This window comes from Colletotrichum karsti, assembly GCF_011947395.1.
Source record: "Colletotrichum karsti strain CkLH20 chromosome Unknown Scaffold55, whole genome shotgun sequence".
Taxonomy (NCBI): domain Eukaryota; kingdom Fungi; phylum Ascomycota; class Sordariomycetes; order Glomerellales; family Glomerellaceae; genus Colletotrichum; species Colletotrichum karsti.
This window is the reverse complement of record NW_024065955.1, coordinates 79,767-105,010: the sequence shown is the minus strand read 5'-3', so window position 1 is coordinate 105,010 and position 25,244 is coordinate 79,767. Positions and strand designations below refer to the sequence as shown.

The window sequence follows — 25,244 nt, the reverse complement described above, 5'->3', positions numbered from 1 at the left end:
ACCACATATTTCCAAATTCGGTTTGTCTTGTTGACCAGCTACGATGTTGCGCGGCTTGGTCTGACCGAGGCCGTAGGTTGGTTATTAAGTAGCTGAAGGGAAGCAAATTCAACGTGCCTACGAACAGGGCGTTGAGGTAGGTAGGTGGCCCAGGCACCTAAGCTAACGCTCTCCACAGAATCCCGGAACCTCCTCTTACTTTCCATTCTCAAGAAGCAAGCAACATCAGCGAAGCGCCTGCCTCCTGCCCCCCTGTCATTGAAATTGATCCTCTCAAGGCCAACGCTTCCTGCAAAACCTCTATAGTCTTTTCTTTACCTTCAATACCTACGGCTGCTGTCACCAACGCTACAGCGTCCAGCACAAACTGCCGTGAGACTACCGACTAACATGGAGCGACCTGCCAAGCGGGTGCGCGTGTCTGACGATGTCGAGGAGTCAGAAACGTCAACTCCCTCCGAAGGACCACGATCTTTCACGAAACCGATCAGTCCTCCAAGAAAGAGGAACCGGGAAGCTCGACGCATTAGATCTCCCTTCCAACTCACCTGGATCCGAGACCTTCCAGAAGCGGCAAATCGGGACGCAGTCTCACTCAAGGATATCCTTGGAGACCCTTTAATCGCGGAATGCTGGGAGTTCAACTTTCTGCACGACATACACTTTCTGATGAGCCACTTCGACGACGACACCAAGAACCTCGTCAAAGTCCATGTTGTGCACGGCTTTTGGAAGAAGGAAGACCCCAACCGCCTGGCTCTTCAGGTAAGTGGCAGACGTCAACAACCCACAAACAAACGGTCACTCATCGTCGACACAGGAAGAAGCTGCATCCTACAGCAATGTTGAGCTTCACGGGGCTTTCATGCCCGAAATGTTCGGAACTCATCACTCGAAGATGATGATCTTGATTCGACACGATGACTCGGCTCAAGTTATCATTCACACTGCAAACATGATTGCCAAGGACTGGACCAACATGACCAACGCTGTCTGGACATCCCCGATGCTTCCACTTCTTAAGGAGAAAGATATCCCGACGATAGACCACCCGATTGGAACAGGCCAGAGATTCAAACATGACCTTCTGAGCTACCTGCGGGCGTACAATGTCCGAAAGCCCATTCTTCGGGATCTGGTCGACCAACTGGGACAATACGACTTCTCGAGCATTCGTGCTGCGCTTGTTGCAAGCGTTCCTGGACGACACTCAGCCCACGACACTTCTCAAACGGCATGGGGCTGGACAGCTCTTAAGCGTGCGTTACGCAACGTCCCTGTACAAGAGGGCAAGTCAGAAGTCGTGGTCCAAATCTCATCCATCGCCACCTTGGGCGCAACTGATAATTGGCTTAAAAAATGCCTCTTCGAGCCTCTGTCCGAGTCCAGCAACAAGTCGCTCAATACGCCCAAACCGACATTCAAAGTGGTTTTTCCTACGGCGGATGAAATCAGACGAAGCCTGGATGGTTATGCGTCGGGTGGGTCGATTCATACCAAGATCCAATCCCAACAGCAAGCGAAACAACTAGCCTACCTGCAGCCCATCTTTTGCCACTGGGCAAATGACGCTCCCAATGGGAAGGGTATGTGATGGACTGGCGTGAGTTTTGAGTGATAATTCGACTGACAGGACCACAGCATTGCCCGAGACAGCGACAGTGCAAGAGGCTGGCAGGAAGAGAGCGGCGCCGCATATCAAGACTTACATCCGATACGGAGAGAACTCGATCGATTGGGCCCTCGTCACGTCGGCCAATATATCGAAGCAGGCATGGGGTGAAGCGGCTAGTGCGTCGCAAGAAGTCAGGATCGCATCGTGGGAAATTGGAGTACTCGTTTGGCCATCGCTCATCGCTGAAAACGCGAGGATGGTGGGCACTTTCGAGACGGACATACCACCCAAAGACACTTCGGACAGCAATCCCGTGGTTGGATTGAGGATACCGTACGACCTCCCGCTTCAGCATTACAGCAAGGACGAGATACCCTGGGTCGCCTCGCTGGTTCACGCAGAGCCGGACAGGCTGGGTAGAGTTTGGGGCGTCGAGTAGGCTTGCGGCGCAGCACAATTTCACATGCTGATGCATGATACAGCATCTTGTCAAGAGACATCCATGGATATGGTATCATTATATTGACCCTTGGTTCTTTCTCGTTATTCGTCCACCGCGGGGCTCGTCATACCGGTTCAAACCGTGTCGTTTCTCATGGGAATTGTTCGAACGCTCGCGAGCACTTAGTTGCCAACAGCCTCGGGCTCCTTGTTGGCGTCGAAGCCGTAGGACTCCTTGAGCTTGTTGACGAGGGCGATGTACTCCTCCTGAGCCTGCTCGACGGTCTTGCCCTCGTCGGTGACCTTCTGCCACGCGTTGTACTTGGCCTTGCCCTGTAGCGCATGGTTCATTAGCTCCGCACGTGAGGCATTCACGAAGTCGCGGGTAATCGGTACACACCTTCAGGTCGAACATGCCGGGCTTGGGGGCATCGGCGAACTTCTCGCCAGTGCCAGTCTTGTACAGGGCTGCATCATCAAACGCAAAGCATCAGTTTGAGTCCTCAGGGCCGCGGAAAGAAGGGAGGGTAGAGCGCACCGTAGAGCTCGAGAAGCTCGTCATTGCTGGGCTTTTGGGTAAGCTTCTTGCTGTCGATGACAGCCTGCTTGAAAGCTTCGGACTGAGGGGCAGACATGATGACTGTGTGTTGTGTATTGGTCTTGAGAAGGCAGAAAGATCTAAGTCTAAGATTCTGGAGGTCGAGGTCTCGAGGATATTCGCAAAGACGGGATTGTTGAGCGTTTCGTGGAGAAGGTTGATCAGTGTTGGGAGGCGGAGGAAAGGGTTGGCACCTTTTGGCGGGGTTAAGACTGGGAGGTCCACCCTCGCCCACGCCTACGCCCGGGCTTCATCATATGCGCGCGGGGCAGCTGATGCTGTCATTTAGGTTGGGCTGCTGTCCTGCTGATTTGTTGCACCGCCACAAGCTGCCACAGGGGCAAGGGGAGCAAACTTGCCCGTACCCAACTCCCATCTGCCAATGGATGTCACAGGCTGGAATCTTCCAGCTGCAGGTCGGGGTCCTACCAGCACAGTTCAGGAACAGGTGCAGGTCCTTGCTGCAAGAGCTTCGGCGGAGCTTGGGGAGGAACGGACTGGACTGGGGACCAGAGCGGTGTCCCTCAGGTCGTCCTCCAGCACTTGTGGAGTCGCCTAAACCTCAACGGGATTTCGAGGGACCAGCGTGACCTCACAGTGACCTCGGCTTCGACGATGCATCTCGCTCCCCGACTTTTCTTGCGGGAACGAGTTCATGTTGATTCCCGCAGCTCCCAGCAGTACGGTATGCTGTGCGCCCTACCGATGGCTTGCATTGCAGCCGTTCACGAGCATCATTTCTTAAAATTCTTCTGATACATGCACCATCAATGTCGACAGGCCTTGATTCGAGTTCCTCGTCACAGAAGCAGACAAGGAGGAGCAAAGAGCCCGAAGTCAATCAAGCGCGAGATTCCCTGGTCTTGGTTGATATCACTCAGTCTATGATCGACACCGAGTACCTTGTCTTGACGTCGAGGAACCTCACACTCACAACCGCACTTTGTCTGTGCCTTCATTGCCCGCTGTTGGCTCTGTTTACTCAAAGACTACATGGCAACAAGGCTTGCTGTACCGGGACTGCTTCTCTCTACGATATGCCGCCAGGCGCTCGCTCCTCATCCTGGAAAACCAAGTGGTTGGTCACACCCGAGGCACGCTTTGGCTGGGATATTGAAGTCCATTACCATAGGCAAGCGCCTGTGTATTCAGGTACGGTACGGTTGCTGCGAAGATGATAATAGCCATGAGCTGAGGTAGGTTGTGCGCAATGCTTTCCCGCCGTTTAACCCATAGAATCGGATGGCTTCTTGAATCGGCTCCGCGCAGGCCTCCAGGAGCTCCTCACTAGTCTTCAGAGAGGCTGACGTGTCAAACCAACTGACATCAGCCCATTAAGAAACGCGGATAATTTCAACAATACTACATTCAGCCTCCGACTTACACCGGTTTGCTGAATCGAGTACACACTGGAATTCCGTCTCGTCCCTCATACTGCCTCCCGCCGTCACTTGACGGCCGGTCAAATCATGCCCCCTGTGTGGGGAAATCCCGGACGGACACCGGGGGATCGACACCCTTCCACACTAGGGGCCGACAGCAGCTTTGGGCTGACCTACCACACCTATGTTGCATCACCAACGGCACGGACTTGGACACTGAAACCTGTCCAGAATGCTAATGAGCCATCCGCGTCGTTGGTTAGCTCAACTTTGCGCGAGGACGCGTATCCGGACTGAATGGGTGGACGGGTGAGATCCATGCCGCTCACTGCGAGTCTCGGACCTCGCAGGCTGCGGGAGTGAATAAAGACCAGACGCAACCCCGAGTCCTTCAACGCATTTGCTCCTGATCTTCAATACTTCGACGACTTGACGAATCTTCTGTATACTTACTGCTAACCCATTGAACATCGAGTCGACTCCCAGAAGGGTAACATCTTTACAAAGCTCAGAGAGTCGAACATCTCAACAGCCAAATCTTCTTCTATAAGCCCGGCCCAAGCTTCGATCTTCGAGCTGCAGTCAAGATGGTCAAGACAGTCGTGATCCTCGGTGCTGCCTACGGCGGCCTGGCAGTCGCTCACCGGTTGCTCAAGTACACACGCCAGCATGAGCAGGACCTGAGAGTGATTCTCGTTTCAAAGGTAAGACAATTCAATCAAAACATATGATTGGCATGCCAGTGGGAAATCGGACGACCCTCGCAGGAACCGGAGATGACGCTACTGTACGCTTCGGACACCCGTGGGGGGTCACCGCCGTACTCGCAAGCGCTCCGCTGTGATCCCGTGCGTCGGAGGAAAAGTGACTTACACCGATAACGAGCGAACCGATTCTCGCGCCAAGGGAAAAAAAGATGAAATCCGAACCAGAGGCTGACGGCATGGCAGACAACCCATTTTTACTGGAACATGGCCTCAGTCCGCGCCATCGTGCCGGGCGTGTTGAAAGACGAGACCGTTTTCCAGCCCATTGAGCCCGGTTTCGCCCAGTACCCCAAGGAGAGTTTCGAGTTCGTCCTCGGCACCGCCACGGGCCTCGACATCACCCGCAAGTCGGCCCTCGTCTCCACCTCCACCGGCCCGAGATCCCTGCCCTACGACTACCTCGTCCTGGCCACCGGCGCCCGCTCCGCGAGCCCGGACATGCCGTGGAAGAGCGCCGACACCCACGAGAAGACGCTCAGCCTGCTGCACCGCACCGCCGACAAGGTCAAGGCCGCCAAGCACGTCATCGTCGCCGGCGCCGGCCCCACCGGCGTCGAGACCGCCGCCGAGATCCGCTTCGAGTACAAGGACAAGGAGGTCCTCCTGCTCAGCGGCGACGACGAGATCCTCGGCGCCGACACGGCTTGCAAGGGCATCGAGAACGAGATCGTCAGGCTCGGCGTCCAAATCAAGCGCAACGCCCGCGTCGCCAACTCCCGGCCCCTCCCCGACGGACGCACCGAGGTGACGCTCATGAACGGCGAGACGCTCAAGACGGACCTGTACCTCCCGACCATGGGCCTCGTTCCCAACTCTGAGTTCCTCGACCCCAGCCTGCTCACCGACCGCAAATACGTCAGCGTCGACGACTGCATGCGCGTCAAGGGCACAGACAACATCTGGGCCTGCGGCGACTTGGTTTCCAAGCCGCGCGCGGGCTTCATGGTTACGGATAAGCAGGTGAGTTACCCCCGATCTCATCCCATAAGCTTTGAAGACTAACACAGTACACAGGCCCAGGGTGTCGTCAAGAACATTGAGCTTGCGATCAAGGGCAAGGACCAGCAGGCCGTCAAGGGCATGCCGGTCGACATCTTCGTGTGCTCCACGGGCCGTAGCCGCGGCGCCGGCCGCGTCGGCTGGGTCAAGGTGCCGTCCCTCTTCGTCTGGGCCGTCAAGGGCCGGACTCTCGGGACGGACTGGACGCCAAAGTACGTCAACGGCTCGCAGTGGTGAGCTTTTGGCGCTGGTAGAAAGCGAATGCCGAAAAAAAAGATCACGACTTCATAGTTTCTTCTTGTATGCCTGTCTTTTTCCCTGTGTACCTACTACATTTTACAACCTCTTAATCAGACAACACCTTATTCCAACAGTCGTTTGCGGAGTAGATCTCTTCTCAGACTGTATTTACTACTCCGGCCATCTATCTAGTGCAGTCCTTTCCCAACTCACTCGCCGGTCTTTTAGTGGCCCCTCGTGGGCGACAGCGATGATGATGATGATGAACATTATAGTCCTACATGCACGCGTGTGCACAAGATTGAGTACAGAAAAAAAAAGTTGTGGAAAATAAAAACTCCCGCGTGAATTGTGACGTCAAGAATTCCAGCCGCACCAGCCAGCTCCAGAAACGAAGTGCCGCACCCGTCCGTCCGTGATGAGAACCGCCATGAGTTGCTTTCTTTTTTTTGTTTTTGGTGGTAGTCTCCTCCCTCTCATCTGCTGAGCTTCTCGTCCTCAATCTCCCTCCGCAGCTGCTCTAGCACCTGCTGCCGCGACGACAGGTGCGACTCGAGACCCTCGACCTGCTCCCTCACCGTCTGCAGGTCCTCGGACACGCTCTTGAGGCTGGCGCCGCCCTTAGCCTTGCCGGAGCCCTCCTCGAGCTCCCTCAGCTCTTTGCGCTTGTAGTCGAGCAGCTGCTCGAGCTCGCGCTTGACGAGGGCGGGCTTGGAGTCGCGCTTGCCGCCCTTCTTGCGCTCGACGTCGGCCTCGATGCGCGCGACCTTGTCGTCGAGCTCCTGCAGCTGCTTCTTGAGGCGGACCTCCTCCCAGTCGTCCGTCTTGGAGGTGGAGAAGTCGGTGCCGCTGGACTTGAAGCCGCTGCGGCCCAGGCGGGTGAGGTACTGGTCGCCGAACTTGGCCTTGCGGCCCGTCGCGGTGGACTCGTCGGCCTTTGTGGCCCAGCGGGAGTCGGCCGGGGTGTTGTTGTCGAGCTGGTAGTCGATCTTGTTACGCTCGAACGAGGCGCGGAGCGAGGCGGGTACGGTGCGGGGGATGCGGAAGCCCTCGTGGCGGTTGTTGAGGATGTGGAGGAAGGCGAGGCAGGCGTCCTTGTTGATGGAGGGGCCGGCTGATGGGTTGATGAGGTTCCAGGCGGAACGGATGTCGGTGTCGGGAACGTCGAGGGACTCGTAAAGGTCTTCTAGGGCGGAGACTGCAATGCATCACCAGGTTAGTACATTGATGTTCCCGGGATCATGTTCGTTCGTGGTTGGACGTACATGCGACTTCTCCCCGCGCATCGCGGTTCTCCTGGTATATCGACTCGTATTTGGACTTGTCCTGGGGGGTCATGTACCAGTCGAAGCCGTCCTTCAAGCCTGGGGAGTCTGGATCTTCCTCGACCTGTTCAAATGCCACTTGCTTCCCCGTGAGTGCGCGATTCGCCTGGACGAGGTGTGCTTTGGACTCGGGCACGAGCCAATCGGGCAGTGTCGTGGGGACGTCTGCGTATTCCTACAGTTTGGTACCCAACCCCGTTAGCCAAAAACCCGAGGAACCGTCTCAGGGAACGCCGGCGCAGCAACTCACCCCGTTCAGAATGTCGAAAATGACTCTCATCGCGACGCAAAACTCCTCAAAGTCGAGGTTGCCATCGTTGTCCACATCGGCGAGATCCCACACCCGCTCGAGCTGGTTATCCGTCAGGCCGCTGTTCTTGAGCACCGGCGCGGCCTGCTCTCCCGTCAGGAACTGCGACCCGCCCGTCCGGGCCGAGAAGATATTCCAGTACGTTTCAATCTCTTGCGCTTCGATACGAGGAGGAGCCATGATGAAGTTCTATCCGGCTGGCTGCGGTCGTGAGGGCGTAATCGTGGGCGGGATAGGGATGGGCTTGCTCGGGCCTCGTCGGAGAAGGTGGGTTGTTTGTCGTCTACCAGCGGAGAGACAGATTGGGCGCAACTGACGTGTGTGTCGGAGATGGAAATGTGGCAGCCGGTGCTGTCGTCGTTGGGTTGGTGGATCGTCGTCAGTTCGGGAGCAGGGCCGCGTGGGAAGCTTGGCTTAGGACGTGGATTGGGGTAATCGGGGTGTGGTTCTCGAAGTGGGAGGCGGTGCTTCTGTGCCTTGACTTGACTGGGCGTAATGTCCTGTGAAGCTCGGTGATGCAAGCTCGACCCGCAATCGTCGTCCGGGGTACCCTGCCAGCTTAGCTCATCGGCTGATTACCTAATACGAAGAGCCCATGCATCAGCAACTACATCGTGACCTGCCATCTCCTTCACCTCAACATGGCACACGGTGCTGTGGTGTTGTCCCCGAGATATTCTTTGGGCTTTCATATCCAGTGTTTTATCAAAAGGTTTAAAACTTCTTCTATTGAAGCCATCCCTCTCAAGTCCGCTCCCCGGACAAAGAAAGGATCAAAAGGGGTCAGTCGCCCCAACGACTCATCTTTGGACATCCCATGTGATGAATCAAAGCACGCGGGATTCAAGTACCTGAGTTCATTTTGTTTCTACTCTACAAGCTATGTCAATTCTTTTGGGGTATCTCAACATCATGAAAAGGCATCTGTCCAGAAGATGGAGGCCAAGATCGAATTCCAAGCGAGTGTCCGCAGCCAACCAATCCATGCTCAGGTCCTCCTTAGAGGAGTGCATGAAGAGTGGTTATCCACAATCCTCCAAAGAAATCCGCCGCCCGCATCCAAGTGGACAATCCTTCCAAGAATAAGCAAAGTATTGGTGGAGGGATTCTTTTCTCCTAGCCCTCTGAACTTCCTCCGAGCAAATGAATGCAGTCTGCAGCGAATTGTTGACCGGCTGTCGAGCTGTCTTTTCGTGCTAAAGTATGTTGTGTCACACATTCAGCAAGCTTGCATTGTTGCAAAAGCTGCTCAATCTTCGTTAGCCAAAGTGTCCCTGAGCCACATCATTCTTCCCATCAGTTCCGGATCGATATCGCTGGCTAGGGAGGCGTTTGGGTCGATGGTCTGCTGCTCGGTCGCATCAGGGGCATGGGGAGGCTGAGTAGACGTAGATCCATACTCCGACCAGCCGACTGTGTTTGCAGGAGATGCTGCCTCGGGGCCAACGTTGACACGATTGTCGAACACGAAAGTCTTAGCCCAGAGAGGTGTAGGATCTCGAGCAAGATCTTGAATTGGAGTCTCAGCAGGAACCTCAGCAGGAACCTGAGCAAAGCCCTGGGTAGGAGCTTGCTGGCTTTGCAAACTGAAGCCAGTGGTAATGGGAGTTTCGTGCATACCAGTCTCCACCCAGCAGTGTGTGGGATCTTGAGCAGGAGCTTCATCAGAAAGCTGAACATGAGCCTGTGCAGGAGTTTGTTGGCCTTGCGGACAGGGACCAGTGGTCGCAGGAGTCCTGAGCACGGTAGTCTCAGCCAAGCTGTATGTAGGGCCTTGAGGACGAGCTTGCTGGCTTTGCGGACTGGAACTGGGGGCTACAGGAGCTCCGAGCATGCTAGTCTCAGCCGAGCTCTGGTTGGGGTCTTGAGAAACGGCCTGCTGGCTCTGGCGACCAGTGACGGCAGTGACTGGAGCTCTAAGCACGAGACTCTCAGCCCAGCTCTGAGCATGCTCCTGCGGGGGAGCTTGTCGAATCTGCGGGCCAGACATTCTGCTAACTTGTGCTGCTCTTTGGGCTCGAGTGGGTGGCTTCTGGGTTTTCTTTCCGGCCGACGTAGTAGGTGCCGAAGACATCTGAGGTTTGCTCTGGACATTGGTGATGCTGGTAGTGGCGGCGCGATGAGCGTGATGAGCGTGATGAGCGTTATGGCGCATCATCATCCTGTCGGCCATCAGACCGCGCATTGCGGCCTCGTGGAACATCTTCTTGCCGTTCTCATAGTCATTCCAGAACTCCTGATAGTTAGCGTACTGTGTATTGCGTGAGTGGCTATATGTACTTGCCTCAGTCTGACTTATGCTTTGATTTTGGCGAACTTCACCCGGGGCGCGAGTTTCGGTAGGCATCTGGAAACCTCCAGCGGTAGAAGCAAGATTCTCTCCAAACTGAGGTGGGGAGTTTGACGATTGCCAAGGAGCCAGTCCCGATCCTGCCAGCTGCGAGTGAGATTGGCGGTCGTATGAAGCTTCGGCAGTTGTCGTCGGGGCACGCGCAGTGGATGATTGACGGTTTGAGTTCAACAACTTCAGCTTGATCGGAGTCTTCTTCTTAGTCTCGTGGGCCTTTGTAGTGGGCGCAAGAGACTCAGACATCGAGGAGGCGTGCGTTCCTGAAGCCTCAGTGCCCGTTGACTCGGCCGTCTGATGTACATCATTCGCCAAAGACTGACTGCTGTCCTGCCTCTCTGAGGCAGCCTTCTTTGATGAGCTCTCGAGACCAGTCGCGGCAACACCTGCCAGGCCAACGTTGCTAGAAGACTGATTGCGAACGTCCTCAGGCCTCGGGTGCTTTCTGGGGCGTCCTCGAGGACGCTTTATAGGCTGTCCGTCCGGACCTATCTCAGGCGCCTTCTTCTTGTTTTTGGTTGCCTTGGACTTAGCCGCGCCTGTCTTCTTGTTGTTCCGAGTACTCGGCTCTGTGGCATTCGACTTGCGAGGTCTCTTGCGCGGCTGGACCCAGTCATCGTCTTTGTCGTCGTCCTGCTCGTAATACTCTTCCTCGCTGTCCTCCGCAGCCCGCTTGCGAGATCGCTGTGTGGGGACACTGTCTTGTGGCTGCGCGGGGAGCACCTCATTGCTACCTTCAGTGACAATGTCGTTCACGAAAGAGTCCATGCCGTGTTCTGTGCCCCTACCATTGCCTCCAGGGACGTTCTCGCCAAAGCTGCATTGCTCCGCACTAGGCCGCGCTGCCTCGGGCATCTTGAGCTCGAAACGAGGCTCCAACTGCGCAGAGTGCACCGACTCCTTAGGAGGAGTGTTGAACAGGTACGGCGAAGTGTAACTTGCACTTCCGCGGTTGGCATTCAAGGACATGTAGCTGCCAAGTCCGGAAGCAGAGTCCTTGAATGGCTTGGGACCATGCGAAGAGACTGTTCTAGCAAAGCCCTGGAATTTCACCTTGGGGGCACCGTGTTTCGCAGGACCTTGCAAGCTCCGACCAGGGCGAGGTGTATCTTTGCGTTGCTGTCGAGAGATCATCATGGAGGCAACCTGCGAAGGTCCCATTTCATTGGCGGGCTGCAAAGGATCATCGGATGTAGGGAAAGGGTCAGGATGATCCGTGCCATTCTTGTGGTGATCCGCAGGACGCTTGAAAGGATTCTTGCGAAGAGACTCAGCAACATGGGGATCTTGAACGCTTGCTTGGTTGTAGGTGAACTGCAGCTCGGGGGCGGGTTGCTGGTCAAGCTGGAAAGAGTTGGCCTCATCCGCGTTCCAAGAAGAAGCATGGCTTTGGGCACGACCAGACTGGCCCAGTTGACTGGTCTTTGGTCTGGATGGTATCTCGTTGCTCTCTTGAGTTGATCCCATGGACGGGTCACTCGAAGACGCCTCGGGCTGCGTGACATTCTGCGGATCAGTCGTGTCGACGACATTGGGATCCAATGCAAAGGGGTCTGCAAAAGGGTTTGCTGCATAAGGTCCCATATAGTAGTCGTGGAAATGGGCGAGACCGTTGTGGAAGTCCGTCGTGTCGTGAAGGCGCTCGAGCCAAGGAGTCGGCAAGCGTTCTTTGATGGGACGAAAGTCCTGCAGATTGATTGGTCTCTCTCTGTACAACATGGAGCGGCAAGTGTCCAGAATATCAGGGTGGATGGGTAGCTCCACGAAGCTGGTGGAGGTGCCACGCCATCTGCCCAGAATCTCGACAAGTGCGCCGTGACGGATCTTGCGCAAGAAGCCGCGGGCTTGCTCGAGTTGAAAACGGAACATGATGTCTGTTGGGAGCTCAGGTCGTGCCAATTGCATGTAGTAATCCACAGACATGGAACGCTCTTCTGCGCTTCGGATGAGATCAGAGACCGGGGTTCGATCGATCTTATCGCACCACTCAATAATCTTCTCGTTGCATCGGATGTAAGTCTGGACGAAAGTGGTGATTTGCCGAGTCGTGAGTTGCAACTTCTGGACTGCCACGGAGAATGGGTACGCCTGACAGAGGGTTGCAATAATCACCCATTGTACTCCCACTCCGATTTTAGACCAGTCATCAGGGGGAGCCTCGACTTCAGGATGGAAGATGTTTTCTCGGTCGAAGCCATAGATGCCAGGGAGCTGGGGCTCAGGCTCAGGCTCAGGCTCAGGCTCAGGGGATCCCCAGTCAAGACCCTGTGTGACAGCCAAGTTGAAGTCTTTGAAGCTTTCGCCTCTAATGAGGTCGCGCGGGGGAGATGAAGACTGATGATTATCCTCAATGAAGGGATCACCATCTTCTTCGTCATCGTCAATGGCTTGACTCTCATAAGGGGGCAGATGGGCCACCAAAGCCGGGCGGGCACCCTGTTCATCTCGCAAGCCTGGTGTATGTCAGAACAATGAAAAAGAAAACAAAGACATGAATGGATAATAACTTACCATCTTCAGCAAAAGGAGACTGTCTGTGCATATGAGCACCAGTTCCCGTTTCGCCCCTGGCCCTGGCTTCCAGGAAAAGCTCGCTGGGGCCGGGGTACTCGTCGAGCTCGATGGTCGGAAAAGCACAGTGGCGCGAGGGCTCCGGATCAAAGATGGGATCAGGGAGTGTGAAAGCTGGTTTCTCAACACCAGCCACCAGCATCTCAGCGTAGCGACCAGGCTGGTGTGAAAGAGTTGAACGTCGCAGCCGTCTACCCGAAACACCGGGATCAGACTCAGCCTCCTCCATCGTGATGTTAGCAGTGCGCGCAAAATACTTCGATGCTCAAAAAATATTTCGAGTGATAAGTATGTCTGCCCTCATCACCAACAAGCGAATAAGGATGATGATGGGGTTGAAGCAAAGCCAAGGTACCTGTGTTGTGAGTTGGCACAAGCCAGGGATGGGGGGTGAGGAGGGAGAGGTGTCGAGGTGGAAGGCCGCTGGAGAAAATCCCAGAGGTGGTGGGTTTGTTTACTTTGAAAACCGAGGAGAGAGAAGGCAAGAGCGGGTGGGTGGGTGGTGGTGGTGGTCGCTCCTTCCTTCGAACTTCAAGAATATTTTAGCACGCTGGAGACAACATCCAATGACAACCCCATTGAAAGCCAACAAAACTTCGAGAACGCTGTGACGGCCTGATGTTGTAGCCTGTAGCTTGGAGTTTACCCCATACTCATCACGATTACCCGACTTCTCGTACTCATCGTCGTTGTCGTCGTCCTCGTCTTGCAACGTTTCTGGGCGAGTATTAGAATACCAATACGCTCGGGGCCGACTTTCGGACACACGAAGCTTCCTCAAGTCAACTTGAAGAGTGCACCTGAACCGCCGTTGCTCGACTGGCGGAGGAACACAAGTTCTTTACGAGCTTCGGATGGCCGAGTCCGACATGGGGGCACGCCGGACGCCGACAGAAGACAATGTAGATGATGCCGAGCCGTCTGAACAGTCTGTTGACTACGTGCTGTGTGTTCTTTTCCCTGGGTAGTAGTACAGTGATGAACATCTATATCTGACAATGAGACGCTGCCGACTAGAAAGGGTATGCTGAACCCCAACGCCTACCATGCTGCCAAGCCAAACCGAATCCCCGATACTTCCACGACTATAAAGACCTCCACCCCAAAGAAACCGATGATCACCCTGCCTCCAACGCCATGTATCCGTGGCTCGTCCTGAAATCGATGCCACAATAAGTCGATGCGTACTACTCGTTACCTCCACCATCAATGAAAGGTACAAACTTGGCCCTGTCCTCGTACCGAGCGCGGTCGACAACAAACGCGTCGTAGCCGTCGCCTTCTTGCCTGTCGTCCTCATCAAGAGTTGCTTCGATACGTCGCTTGCCTCCCCCCGTACGCCCATCGAGTTGCCCGGCTCGTGGAACGTCTCTCGTCGCGTAAGAGACGTGCTTTTGAGCACTGAGAATGTCTTCATAAGCCTGCAGCATTCTCTTGCCATCCTCATCGAAGTTGACTGAGAATCGCTGTAAAGAAACGAACTGAACACTGGAGACCATGTCCTTTCCGTACACGGTCATGACGTACGCGGCGACGACAAAAGCTGAACGATCGTTGCCCGTCTCGCATACGATAAGGACCTTCCCGGGCTTGAAATTTGCCGCATCAATGACAATTTGACCTTGCTGCATGGCCAAGGCCTGGGAGCGATAAACTTGGAGAAGGTGATCATTGATCTTTCTGACAACCTCGGGAAAATTTCTGATGAGCTCTCCGTTGTCGGAAACGTCAAGATACTCGACCAGAATGCCAAGTTGTCTCGCGACATTGTCGACGCTCATCAACCGGGCTTGGGCGACTCGAGAATGCCGGGCGGCAATGATCATGGTGATGCCTTCCTTGGCGAGCCATTCTGCGTCACGGGCGACAGAAAGCGGGCCCAGGTAGAGAAAGTCGAGAATCGGCTGCGCTTTGCGACGAGCTTTGTAGTTCCAATTAGTTGATCTATCGGTGATTGCTTGTTTCACATTGCGAGTGATGATGCCGAGATCCTCGCTGGTCAACCTCATTGAATCCACGTTGTCGTAAGAAGGCTTCAGACTGGCGGACTCGTTGCTTCTAGGAAGCGTCATGGGAATCGGGATGTAGGGTGGACTGGGTGGTCTGTGGCTGTATGGAGCTGCGCGGACAGCTGAGGAAACGCCCTCGGTCATTTGCTCCGGCATTATGTTGGCCTCTCGATGGGGCGTTGAGATAATGATTCGTTCCGAAAAGTCGTGGGAAGTATCTTGATATCTCCGTACGGAGTGAGTTACTCGTGTGAGGAGTAACGGTGCTAGGTGCTGGCAATTGTCGTCGCCGAGATGTTTGTATGGTGAAGCAAGAGGTGAGGTTGGAGGTGGAGAGGGAAAGTCACTCTGCACCCCTCGAACCTATGGAAGGTAGGCGCCGCACTGCTGTGGTGGGGCCTCCAGCCAGTCCAGGCACGTGGGATCTGCAGCTGAGGCAGGCACCCGAGCTTGGGTGCCCCTGCGGCTTAATTTAACGTCGTTCCTTTCTTTTTCCCCTCTCAAAATATTAGAGTACATGCAGAATGAAAATAGGAAAAAGTACCTGGATACTGTGATAGGTGTATTACCTATTTGCTGAAGCTGCAGTGGTTCTCTTCCAGGTACCTTACTTAAACCAAGGTAGCCTCCAAAGACGGAAATCACTACCTTACTAGCGCATGCGGACAAGAGGGTGGACAAGGAGAAATTTCGGAAATTTAGTTCAAAGAGAAAAATCATCAGAACTTTATGGGATTCCACAACAGGCAAAATTCTTGTGCTTCAAATTTGTTGACATGGGCGCCTCTTGTCAGTCCGCGGCTAGAAGCTTGGCGCTTGCAGCAATTCTCTTCCGATCTGGTGTCGCTATTGTGTTTCCTAGTTGCGTATATCTAAAACCAGCCTGTAAACATGTTTCTGGTTTAGGCTGAAGGCTCTTCCCTGGTTGTGATGTCAATATCACGACTAAACAATCAAGATAAGGCGACTAGAAGATCATTACGTTCAAGCATCATTCGTTTATGTATCTATGGCATCATGACTAAGTTGCGCAGGTCTATTCCATCAAGCTTCCTACAGCTCCTCGGAGAAAGTCTCGCCCTTCTTCTCGAGGGCCGGGAAGTCGGTGAAGCCGAGCTCATACACGAGACCAAGTGTCATCTTGGCGTGCTCGAGCATGTGGTCGAACGACAAGTACTTGATGAGATCATCCACGCTGTGGATGTGGTTGTCGGAGTCCTCGAACGCAGACTCAATGACGAACGCCGAAGGGTAGCCGGCCTTGCTGGCGGAAGCGTGGTCAGAGCAGGCGTAGCCGCACTTGGTCTCGGTGAAGGGGATTTTGCAGTACTGAAACTATTGTTAGCATGACACGACACGAGTCATGTGTGGGTTGCGGGACTTACCTCGACGATGACCTTCTTGATGAAGTCAGTCAGTCCGGGGTCGACGAAGTCAGTGATGACGCCGACGCTCTCAGGCTTGCCGGCATCGAGAGTCCTTTGCACGAAGCCGGTCATGTCCTGCTGAAGCATGGCCTTGACGTCACGCTTCTCCTGCTCGTACGACTTGAAGATGGCCTGGCTGCCGAGCAGGCCACCCTCCTCGGCGCTGTACCAGTGGAACTCGATGGTGTTGTCGGCCTTGCCATCGACGATGTCCTTGGACTTCAACAGAGTGCGCAGGACCTCGAGAATGGTCATGGAGCCACTGCCGTCGTCATCGGCGCCGGGTGCGGCCAGGATAGAGGGCAGCCACAGGTTGATCGAGTCCTGGTGGGCACCAATGACGACGGTGCGGTTGGACTTGCCCGGGATGGTGACAATGATGGAGCTTTGTTGCCACGTGTGGGGGAAGTGCTCCGCGAAGACATTCTTGTCGGCACCGGCATCCTTGATGATGTCGTTGATCTTTCCGAGGAGCCACTCGGACGACTGGCGGCCGTAGTCGGACTTGTAGTATCGGGTGTGGAAGCTGGTGAACTTCTCGAGGTTCTTCTGGATCTCGGTCTTGTCGAGCTTCTTGATGAGCGGGTTCACGGTGTCCTGGAGCTGGCACTTCTGGGGAAAGACAGCCTTGGACTTGGTCTTGGTGTGGAGACGGGCAGCTCCGAAGTCCTTGTGGTCGGTGATATCGAAGAAACGGTTGCCGTTCTGCAGAGGTTACGAATTAGATGACTACCAAGACTACGAATTCGATGGAGGTCTTACCCGGCGAAGCTCCCACTTCTCCTCCTCGGTAACCCAGCGGGTGTCACCTGGGGAGAGCTCGATCAGGTACTTCTCGGGCTCGGAGCCAGCGGGATAGAGCTGGACCCGGTTGATCTCGTCCTCTCCGACGAAGCGGGCAGCAGCAGAGTGCGCCAAGACGGCGAGGAGGGTAGCTTTGGCGACCTTCATGTTGTAGTGCGTGTAAGGTATGCGAATTTCAGGTGGAACTAGGAATCTGGGGATGATGCGGGAGGTGGGCGGGTGGAGGATGATAGATGAAAGATGGTCGTCACACGTCGTTGGTTGCTTTAATAGGTGATACGGATACCTAGAAGCACGGAGCGGAAGGTAAGGTACGCCACAGCAATAGCTTACGCAGGACCCTAGCTCCCTTGTTGTCTTGCGACAGGTACCGCCGGATTATGGACCAATCACGGACAGTATCCGGTGAAGAAGTATCCACACTCGCGGCATGCCGCGGTGTCGTTGCCTGGAGACGATGTCCTTATCAGCTACCAGGGTCCGATAAGACGTGCCTCGGATGTCCGCGAAACATCACGTCATTTATGCGATCGCTTCCCAACATCTACGACGCATCACAAGAGCAGACTGGTAAGTGTCGAAAGAAGGACTTCGCACCGCTGAAAGTCAAAATGTCACGACATCAAATCGCCACAGTGTTCGCGATTCCGACACATTCACTGATGATATCGTTCAAGGACACCAAGATGACGCCCGAAAAGGAAACCAGCAACGTGAGACACCTCTCACGCGCGCAGCTGCAGATGACTTAGCGCCAACTCCGGACGAACCAATGGCCTTTGCCTGCTCAACCTCCGACGGCAGATGGCTTCGACAGTCGCAGATAACTTCATTAAATGCCGGACATTTTCCGGTCGTCTCCAACGTCACTACTACTATTCGTCGGTTCAGAAACGCCCTCCATCGCATATAAAACATTACGTTGACAAAAGACGGGTGATGTTTGTCACATGCCCGTTGCGTCTGCCTCACCATCCCCGCGCTCTCAACTCCGCCTCTGTTGGCTTTCTCGCGCAAAGGTCGTAACTGCGCTTGTCAGCTTGGCCAACCCCTCGAACAGAATCTTGACTTACATTGCCCAATATGAGTGGATTTGAGGGTTGCTCAAGTCTCTCCTGACGTACACCAGAAAGTCCTCAACCTGCTCTTTTGTCCAACCAAGACCTCTTGTAAACGGAGCCATCGTCAAAGCTTCAATGGCAATCATGGTATTCTCATGGTTCAACTGTCCCAACTCCTTGTACTTCGGAAGCTTCGGCCAGGGATTCATCGGCCATTTGAACAGATAAAGCCTGACATCAACAAAGCCGATTTCCTCGAGCATCGGAACAAGAGCCTGAACCTCTTGATACGAGTGCCCAAGTTTCAGCGAGGCCTCTCCCATGAATGCAATGCATCTGCTGAGTGCAGAATCTGGCCTGAGCGTGCCGTCGTCTGATCGAGGGTTGAGGTCGACTTCCTGAAGTTCGAAATATCCGCCAGGTGTGAGGTGACTAGGAAACGATTAGGACTCGTGTGAAATCAGACGCAGTGTCTTAATAACTCACTTGTATGCCTTTTGAATATATGCCCTCCAATCAGAGATTGACGAGTTCATGAAACGGCTGTGGATGTAATCGAAAGGCCGTGACCACGTCCAGTCCTCCTCGATGTCGTCGATCTCGAACTTAACGTTAGGAGGAATGCTTGAAAGTTTCAGTCAGCTCCATCTCAACTTCCTATCGGAAGCCAATGGGTTGGTGCATGCTTACAACTCTGGCGCTGACGGCGACAAGTCGACGCCAATAACCTACGAATATGTTAGCACTGAGATTTTAGGGGGAAGACATAGCATGACTACCTCCGCTTCTGGGTGGTCGTCCGCGAAATCGATTGCCCAGATTCCGGTGCCAGTCCCAACGTCAAGCACGCGCTTCAATCTGGAGTTGTCGTAGTTGGGCGGTGCCAGGCCCAGGGCGTCGTCCAGGGTCCGAAGGAACAGGTGGTGCTGCATGTCTTCGTGTTCCGTTAGTTTATACTGGAGGCGAGCTTGCGGATTGCTTTTTCCACGTCCGTACTTAGTCGTTTGTTCTCCTCATCATCGTTTGGAAGCGTATACTCTAGCTGTGTGAGACATGTCAGACAATCTCAGCGAGAGTGCAGTACTCACTTCCGTCTTTGTATATGTGGTACGTCCGGCCATTCTCGTAACGAAATTGGAGCATTGACTCCGTTAGACTGGAATTTGATGGTGCGATGCTCTAATCCAAGGGAGTTTATTACTATGGCTGTTACAGGCACATGAGAAAAAGGCGGGTTGCTTACACTTCCAAGGTCTGAACTGCTGTCGTCAAACGCCTAAGCAACGGAAACATTCGCGGTCAGCCATGAGTCTCTGAAGTCTTCAAATGCCGGACTCACCTCGTCAGCAACAATCACACCGGGGCTATCGACTGGTATGGGGCCTCGGTGAGGGCTCCGATCTGAAGGATACCCGGTCATCGCGTCAGCCGTGACAATTTACGTCGCAGCGCTGTACTGGCTTAATATATATTTCATGAAGATGAGAGAAACAAAATGAGGTGTTGTATCGGCGGGGGTCTCCGATTGCACTTTGTGGTCGCTAAGAGGGCCCCTCTCCTTGGAACCTGGAATATTAGTATGCGGCTCGCAACCAACGCTCGCAACCAACAAGCCAATGGCAGGCGTGTAGGAGGACAGGGGGCGTTGGAGAGGGTGCGTAATCAACGAAGAAACAACTTTCCGTCATTTCGGGCATTTAGCTATATGGTAAGCAGATGGCTATTTTAATATCTGATTAATACCGACAATCTACGATTACGATTTGTGTGTTGTAAAACCATGCAGCGCTCCCACTCGGCCATGTCAAGACAGAAGGCCCAACACACAGTCGAAACGAGACAACAAGTCCTAAGGGCAAGTTCTCCACCCGGATCATCGCCATCATATCCGTACCTATGAAGCCCCTTGTCAACATGGACTTCGTCAGGGGTTCTCATGCACGGCCGAACCAACAAACGAAACGGCTCCGATTCCCCTCATCAATCAAGTCCGCGAAAATCTGTCCGTGATAACATCCAGCCCTTCCGGTGACATAGTCAACCGGCACCGGACAATATGGCAGACCCCAAGCCCATAAACAGGCGCGACCTGACCAACCTGACCGAATTCGACCTCGTCCAGCGCGGCGTCAAAGAGCCCAGCGTACCCGGGATCCTCACCTTCATCGGCCTCCGCGGCCTCGACCCCTTCCTACAATACAAGCTCCTCGCCGGCGGCTGGGGCACCTCCATCCTCGCCAGACTCGGCGTCAAGACCATCGGCCCCGTGAGCGCACTCTCAACGAGCGGCATCCCGCCTCACCTCATCCTCCTCGGTTTATCTTTCGCCAGCGCCGCCAAGCAGTCCTACTGGGTAACGAACCTCTGCGCCGAAAAGTTCGAGCCCGGCGCCGCCCTGCACGTGAGCACCTTCAACACGGTCTGCAACAGCCTCAGCTCGCTCCTCTTCCTCGCCGCCTCGACATCCTCTCTGAGCTCTCCGGTCTACCACTTCCCCGGCACCGCGCTGCCGTACCAGGTCATCCTGGGCGCCGCTCTTTCCATCCTCGGCATGGCCCTGGAGAGCGCTTCCGAGGTGCAGCGCAAGAGATTCAAGGCGAAGCCCGAGAACGAGGACAAGGTTTGTCGCGAGGGCCCCTGGGACTGGGCGCGTCACATCAACTACGGCGCGCATGTGATCTGGCACGCCGGCTACTGGCTGGCTGCGTCCGGCTGGGTTGCCGGGCTGAGTATGGGGATGTTCCAGGCTCTCGACTTCGTTGTGCGCGGTGTGCCGGTGTTGGATGATTACTGCGCGAAGCGGTATGGCGAGCAGTGGTCGCAGTTCAAGAAGGATGTGAAGTGGGCGATGATCCCGGGTATTTACTGAGCCCCGAGATGCGTTCTGGCGAGTGATGGAGGCAACTGCCCATCCGTCTGAAGATAACGTGTGTATACAGCAAGGTAGTGTAATGCTTCATGAAAAATCCTCATAAAATGGCATCTATATCGAGCTCATCTTCTCAACCGGGGTATGTGAGTATCCTGCAGATGCGGACTCGCTGTTATACAACCAAATCATCAACCCTATGCACCATGAAGAGGACAAAATTTGAAACGGGGACAAACCCGCGAAAATGCCAGAAATGCTGCCCAACCCGCGACCCAGCGGGCATATGCTTCCCTCCGTATATGTGCTCGCTCACATGCTGTCTTCCATCTGGCGACTCCTGACCTTGGCCCAGTCGTCGCGCTCCTTCTTGCCACCCTGTTGCTCCAAGCCCATGCCTCGTTCAACCCACTCACGGCTGCCCATATGGCTGAGACGTGAAAGCGCACGGGCAAATGCGAAAGCCTCCTCATCGCCAGAGAACAGGCCGGACATGTTCTTGATGGAATCGATGTTCTGATCCAAGTCCTCCAGCAAGTGGCTCGCGCCGTTGTCCTGCGCGACCTCGGCCTTGCCATCCTTGCCTTGCTTGCTCAGCGATTCCTCCAACTCGGCGCGCGAGACGAAGAGTTCCGTCAGGGGCTTCTCCGTCGTCAGGACAAGCTTGGCGTGGGACTCGTACACGGCGTCGATGAAGGTGATGAAGCGACGCGCCAAGTCGCGCTGGCGATATGTCATGCCGGGCACATCGGTGACGACGAAGGCGTCGTAACTGCGAACCAGCTCCAAGTAGTCGGCGGCGGACGTCGGTCTCCCGATGAGCTCGTCGAAGGTGAACCACGCGCAGCGACCGCTCACGCGTGGGACGTGGATCTCACGACCCCATACCTTCTGCACCTCCGGATGCGGCTCGGGGTAGTCGGGGTCGCCGAGGAAGCGGAACCACTTCTCGGCGTGGGAAGCCGCGTGCGCATCGAGCGGGGTGTGGTAGACTCCGGAGGGCGGTCTCGGGATCTTGCGGTAATCTGTCGGAGAGTCGAGGTTGATGACGTGGAGCCTGTTCTTGAGAAGCTTGATCGCCGGGACGAACGACTCGCGCTGGATGCCGTTCTTGTAGAGTTCGTCGGGATGTCTGTTGGAGGTGGTGACCAAGACGACGCCGTGCGACATGAGCGATTCGAGCAGTCTACTGCCGTGTCAGTTGCGACGCCATCAGCCTCAGCGCACTGCCAACCTACCTTCTCAGAATCATCGCATCTGCCACGTCCGTACACTGAAACTCGTCGAAGCAGAGGACGTTGCCCTTCTCTGCGATATCGGCCGCGACGAAGGGGACGGCGTCGACATCGTTGCCGTATTGCATCTTCATCTTGTGCAAGCGCTTGTGGACGTCTTGCATGAAGTTGTGGAAGTGGATTCTTGTCTTGGACTTGACGGAGCTCGGCAAGGTGTCGTAGAACAGATCCATAAGCATCGTCTTGCCACTGCCAACATCGCCGAAGAGATACAGCCCGCGGGGCAAGTTTGCCGGGATGGCGCCGATCGCGGCTTGAGACTTCCCTCCGCCAAACCAAGACCCAAACATCGACTTCGCCGGTTTCAAGGACTCGAGGGTCGGGCGTACGACCTTTGGCGCGTGGTAGTTCACCAACTCATCGTGGAGGTGTTGGAGGCTCTGGATGATGCCTATTACCCCACGTCGCATTAGCATGTGACCCTAGTCCTCCCGACCCGCGGCGAATGCCCTTACCTCGCTGATGTTCGTCGTTGCGCAGGATGCCATTGTCTACTCGGCGGTCGTACTCTTGGATCGGACCAAAATTGTCGCTTGTGACTGCCCCTGCTTTAGCCTCGGCGCCATTGTTTTTGTTGTTTCTTTAACCCACCACTATTCCCCTCTGTTGCCGCCGCTACCGCCGACGCTGTCCTCCTCTGCTCGACATTCCTGGAGTATTGCGCTGGAATACGTTGCGTGATCGTCGCTCTGGTACCGGTGGCGGTTCTCCTGTTCGCGAGGCAGGAGGTGCAGACGGATCGACGGAGGGCGGTTTGCCTCGGGAGGCTTCGGGCGACCGGCGAGAGGCACAGTCGGCGGAGGGGAAGGGAGGAGGAAGCAGCAACAGCGACACCGCGCATGGTGGGCTGGAGAGAGATCAACAGAAATCAAGATCTAGGGGTATTGAAGCGCAAAAAGACATGTTACGCGATGCGCGCGCTTTGTGCAGTGGCTTGACGGAAACACATGAAAGAGAATGATCGCGTGTGTGTAAGCGACAAAAACAGTTAGTTGCCCAGCAGTCCCTGGAAAAAATGACGCTATTGCCCGCCGCTGCGCCGGCGATACTTGTAGGTGCCGAATTAACGGTAAGTGGAGAGGGCGGGGCGTTACGGCTGACCTCGGGAAGACTCAGCACGCTGACCGTTGCTCGTACTGGTAGGTAACGCTGTGGGGGAAGAACCGGGCGGCCCCAACTTGCCGAAGTATCTCCTTTCCCGCGCTTCTTACTGGTGGCTGTGTGGCTGGTGATGGCTTCAAATTTCCCGTTTCGTCTCGAGCGTTGGCGCTCAGACCAAACCGTTCAACTTCATCCTTCGCAAGACTTGAATGGAATGGCTTTGTTCGAGAGTATACACCCAATTCTAACCCTAATTGTGAGAACAACTTGGGTCTCGAGAAGTCATAACTGTTGAGTTCCGAATTCAGCATCGGAAAAGTTGGTCTCACCAGTATCAGGAGGATAACACCTAAAGTGTTGAAGTCAGGAAAGAAGGACGAGCGCGATGCACTTATGAAGAAAGATTATCCTGCACAGTACATCTGACCGTCTCTGTTGAGCCGGACACTATTTTGCGCTTGGTCATGGCGGGCTTAGGTGGTCCCGTCTCCAATCAGTCCTTGAATTATATGTTCCGTCTTCTTCCACTAACAGCAGTCAGCAGCAGCAAGCTTTCAAGACGATTTTCGAAATCAGTATGCAGTGGTGATATATCATTCCTTCCAGTCCTTTGGTAACGACATAAGCGCCGAGTGGCGAATCCAGGTTCAGTGCCATCATCATTGTGTAACTCGTCCGCAAATGTGGAATGTGACGGAAGGCAAAGTCAGGCAGCATATATAAAGGCTAATGCAAGGTCGCGCGCAAGTGACACAGGCAATCGACTTCTTTACTCTCGTTCGCAATCTTGTGAAATCAGATCGTTGCGTTTCGCAGACAATCGGGCTGCTCTGGCCATCGATGGCTGACAAGATCCAGATAAGGGGTCCAGATGCTCAAAAGAAGACAACGGGGCGACATTCTGCGGAGTCTGACACCAGTATTTTCGCCGCCAACTTTGATCCAACTGGCGACCGCTCGACGACTGGGGGAGGGTCTAGATCTCTCGACGATTGTCCGCTGACCTTCCGCCTTAGTTGCCACAGTCCAAGCAAGGCCTCGAACTGGCAACAGAACGAGGCCCTCGACAGTAGGTCTCTCCAAAGGTCCAATCAACTGGAGTGTCATCTTGTGGCATCAGCAGAAGCCCTTCAGGCAGGCGTGGACTCCTTACTGCACCTATGACTACAGGAAAACAGGGATGATATTGAAACTGGCGCGGACGACGGACCCCGTTCGCAGCCGTCCGTAGATAACCCAACCCCAAAAGCAGAAGAAACCACACTTCCTCATGAAATGCTACCCTTTGTATGCTACAACACCGTTGTAGATTAGTCCGATCAGTCTTGACCGCAAGGGACCGCCCCTGGCTGCCGTCCCCTTTCATCTCAACGGACGTCGGGCCTACCCGCATAACCACCCCCTCAACACCAGGGTGCAGGCAAGGACGGCGTTCAGAAGCCATGCAAATCTCAGCCGATTTCTTGCTGTCACTGCGTTAGCGGTGGTGTACAGCGTTACAATGTCTTGCCCTTCCTCACACCGACCCGGATTGGTAAAGTCAGACGCTGAGATCGGTGAAATATCTCTCCTCATGCACTTGAACCTGAATCTGGCGAATGATACATCTATGTTATAGGATGGCTACGCTCATTAGTATGCTGCGGTGAAGTCAATGACGGCCTCAGGGGTTGAAATTGGCGTTAGATTGAGACCATATTGACCCTAGGAGAGCTGTTGCCTGGACTTGAACAGGGAGTGACGGGTGTGAGACCCCGAGTTCTGTCAGCCAAAGTGAGAATTCAGAAGTCCCTGTTTTGTATGGGTGTTATCCACAGTTCTACGGAACGTGTGGAAGATGGTACGCTGCTACGATGCCCCTGGTAGCCGGAGAGTAATCCTTCGCTCGGCTGTGTAGACAGAGGCCCCAGACTAAGATTGGCTATGACCGTCAGTACACTCTCAAGCTTACATTGATATATATAGTATTGATGGCCTGGCATTTCCCACACTAGAGGCATCATCGTACGTCTGGAGCATGGCCCACGCGTTATCCCCACGATGGTTACTGTGGGTTTTAGGGGTTCTTGGAAATTTGATCAAC

At 54.7% G+C, this 25,244-nt stretch overlaps 9 protein-coding genes across 9 annotated transcripts; 3 read left to right on the top strand and 6 right to left on the bottom strand.

Annotated features, from left to right (window-relative positions):
- Positions 1–390: 390 nt before the first annotated feature.
- On the top strand, positions 391–2,054 carry CkaCkLH20_12168 (tyrosyl-dna phosphodiesterase; the record flags this gene model as incomplete). Its single annotated transcript, XM_038894881.1, has 3 exons — positions 391–765; positions 821–1,586; positions 1,642–2,054. 3 exons carry the CDS (start codon positions 391–393, stop codon positions 2,052–2,054), a joined length of 1,554 nt encoding a protein of 517 aa, XP_038739782.1.
- Positions 2,055–2,239: 185 nt separating this feature from the next.
- Positions 2,240–2,691, bottom strand: CkaCkLH20_12167 (acyl CoA binding protein; the record flags this gene model as incomplete). The annotated part of the gene is made up of 3 exons (XM_038894880.1): positions 2,240–2,389; positions 2,457–2,524; positions 2,595–2,691. The coding sequence occupies 3 exons, from the start codon at positions 2,689–2,691 to the stop codon at positions 2,240–2,242; spliced, it is 315 nt and encodes a 104-aa protein (XP_038739781.1).
- Positions 2,692–4,623: 1,932 nt separating this feature from the next.
- CkaCkLH20_12166 (uncharacterized protein) lies at positions 4,624–6,039 on the top strand (the record flags this gene model as incomplete). The annotated part of the gene is made up of 3 exons (XM_038894879.1): positions 4,624–4,740; positions 4,987–5,763; positions 5,818–6,039. 3 exons carry the CDS (start codon positions 4,624–4,626, stop codon positions 6,037–6,039), a joined length of 1,116 nt encoding a protein of 371 aa, XP_038739780.1.
- Positions 6,040–6,518: 479 nt separating this feature from the next.
- Positions 6,519–7,857, bottom strand: CkaCkLH20_12165 (uncharacterized protein; the record flags this gene model as incomplete). The annotated part of the gene is made up of 3 exons (XM_038894878.1): positions 6,519–7,240; positions 7,308–7,542; positions 7,618–7,857. 3 exons carry the CDS (start codon positions 7,855–7,857, stop codon positions 6,519–6,521), a joined length of 1,197 nt encoding a protein of 398 aa, XP_038739779.1.
- Positions 7,858–8,926: 1,069 nt separating this feature from the next.
- Positions 8,927–14,748, bottom strand: CkaCkLH20_12164 (uncharacterized protein; the record flags this gene model as incomplete). The annotated part of the gene is made up of 4 exons (XM_038894877.1): positions 8,927–12,477; positions 12,536–12,818; positions 13,242–13,312; positions 13,794–14,748. The coding sequence occupies 4 exons, from the start codon at positions 14,746–14,748 to the stop codon at positions 8,927–8,929; spliced, it is 4,860 nt and encodes a 1,619-aa protein (XP_038739778.1).
- Positions 14,749–15,657: 909 nt separating this feature from the next.
- CkaCkLH20_12163 (leucine aminopeptidase 2) lies at positions 15,658–16,982 on the bottom strand (the record flags this gene model as incomplete). Its single annotated transcript, XM_038894876.1, has 3 exons — positions 15,658–15,933; positions 15,990–16,736; positions 16,794–16,982. 3 exons carry the CDS (start codon positions 16,980–16,982, stop codon positions 15,658–15,660), a joined length of 1,212 nt encoding a protein of 403 aa, XP_038739777.1.
- An 821-nt stretch (positions 16,983–17,803) lies between these two features.
- CkaCkLH20_12162 (uncharacterized protein) lies at positions 17,804–18,828 on the bottom strand (the record flags this gene model as incomplete). The annotated part of the gene is made up of 5 exons (XM_038894875.1): positions 17,804–17,861; positions 17,909–18,328; positions 18,383–18,520; positions 18,587–18,624; positions 18,676–18,828. The coding sequence occupies 5 exons, from the start codon at positions 18,826–18,828 to the stop codon at positions 17,804–17,806; spliced, it is 807 nt and encodes a 268-aa protein (XP_038739776.1).
- A 1,124-nt stretch (positions 18,829–19,952) lies between these two features.
- CkaCkLH20_12161 (uncharacterized protein) lies at positions 19,953–20,765 on the top strand (the record flags this gene model as incomplete). The annotated part of the gene is made up of 1 exon (XM_038894874.1): positions 19,953–20,765. The coding sequence occupies one exon, from the start codon at positions 19,953–19,955 to the stop codon at positions 20,763–20,765; it is 813 nt and encodes a 270-aa protein (XP_038739775.1).
- A 312-nt stretch (positions 20,766–21,077) lies between these two features.
- Positions 21,078–22,901, bottom strand: CkaCkLH20_12160 (mitochondrial ATPase; the record flags this gene model as incomplete). The annotated part of the gene is made up of 4 exons (XM_038894873.1): positions 21,078–21,951; positions 22,004–22,451; positions 22,516–22,599; positions 22,652–22,901. The coding sequence occupies 4 exons, from the start codon at positions 22,899–22,901 to the stop codon at positions 21,078–21,080; spliced, it is 1,656 nt and encodes a 551-aa protein (XP_038739774.1).
- Positions 22,902–25,244: the final 2,343 nt, after the last annotated feature.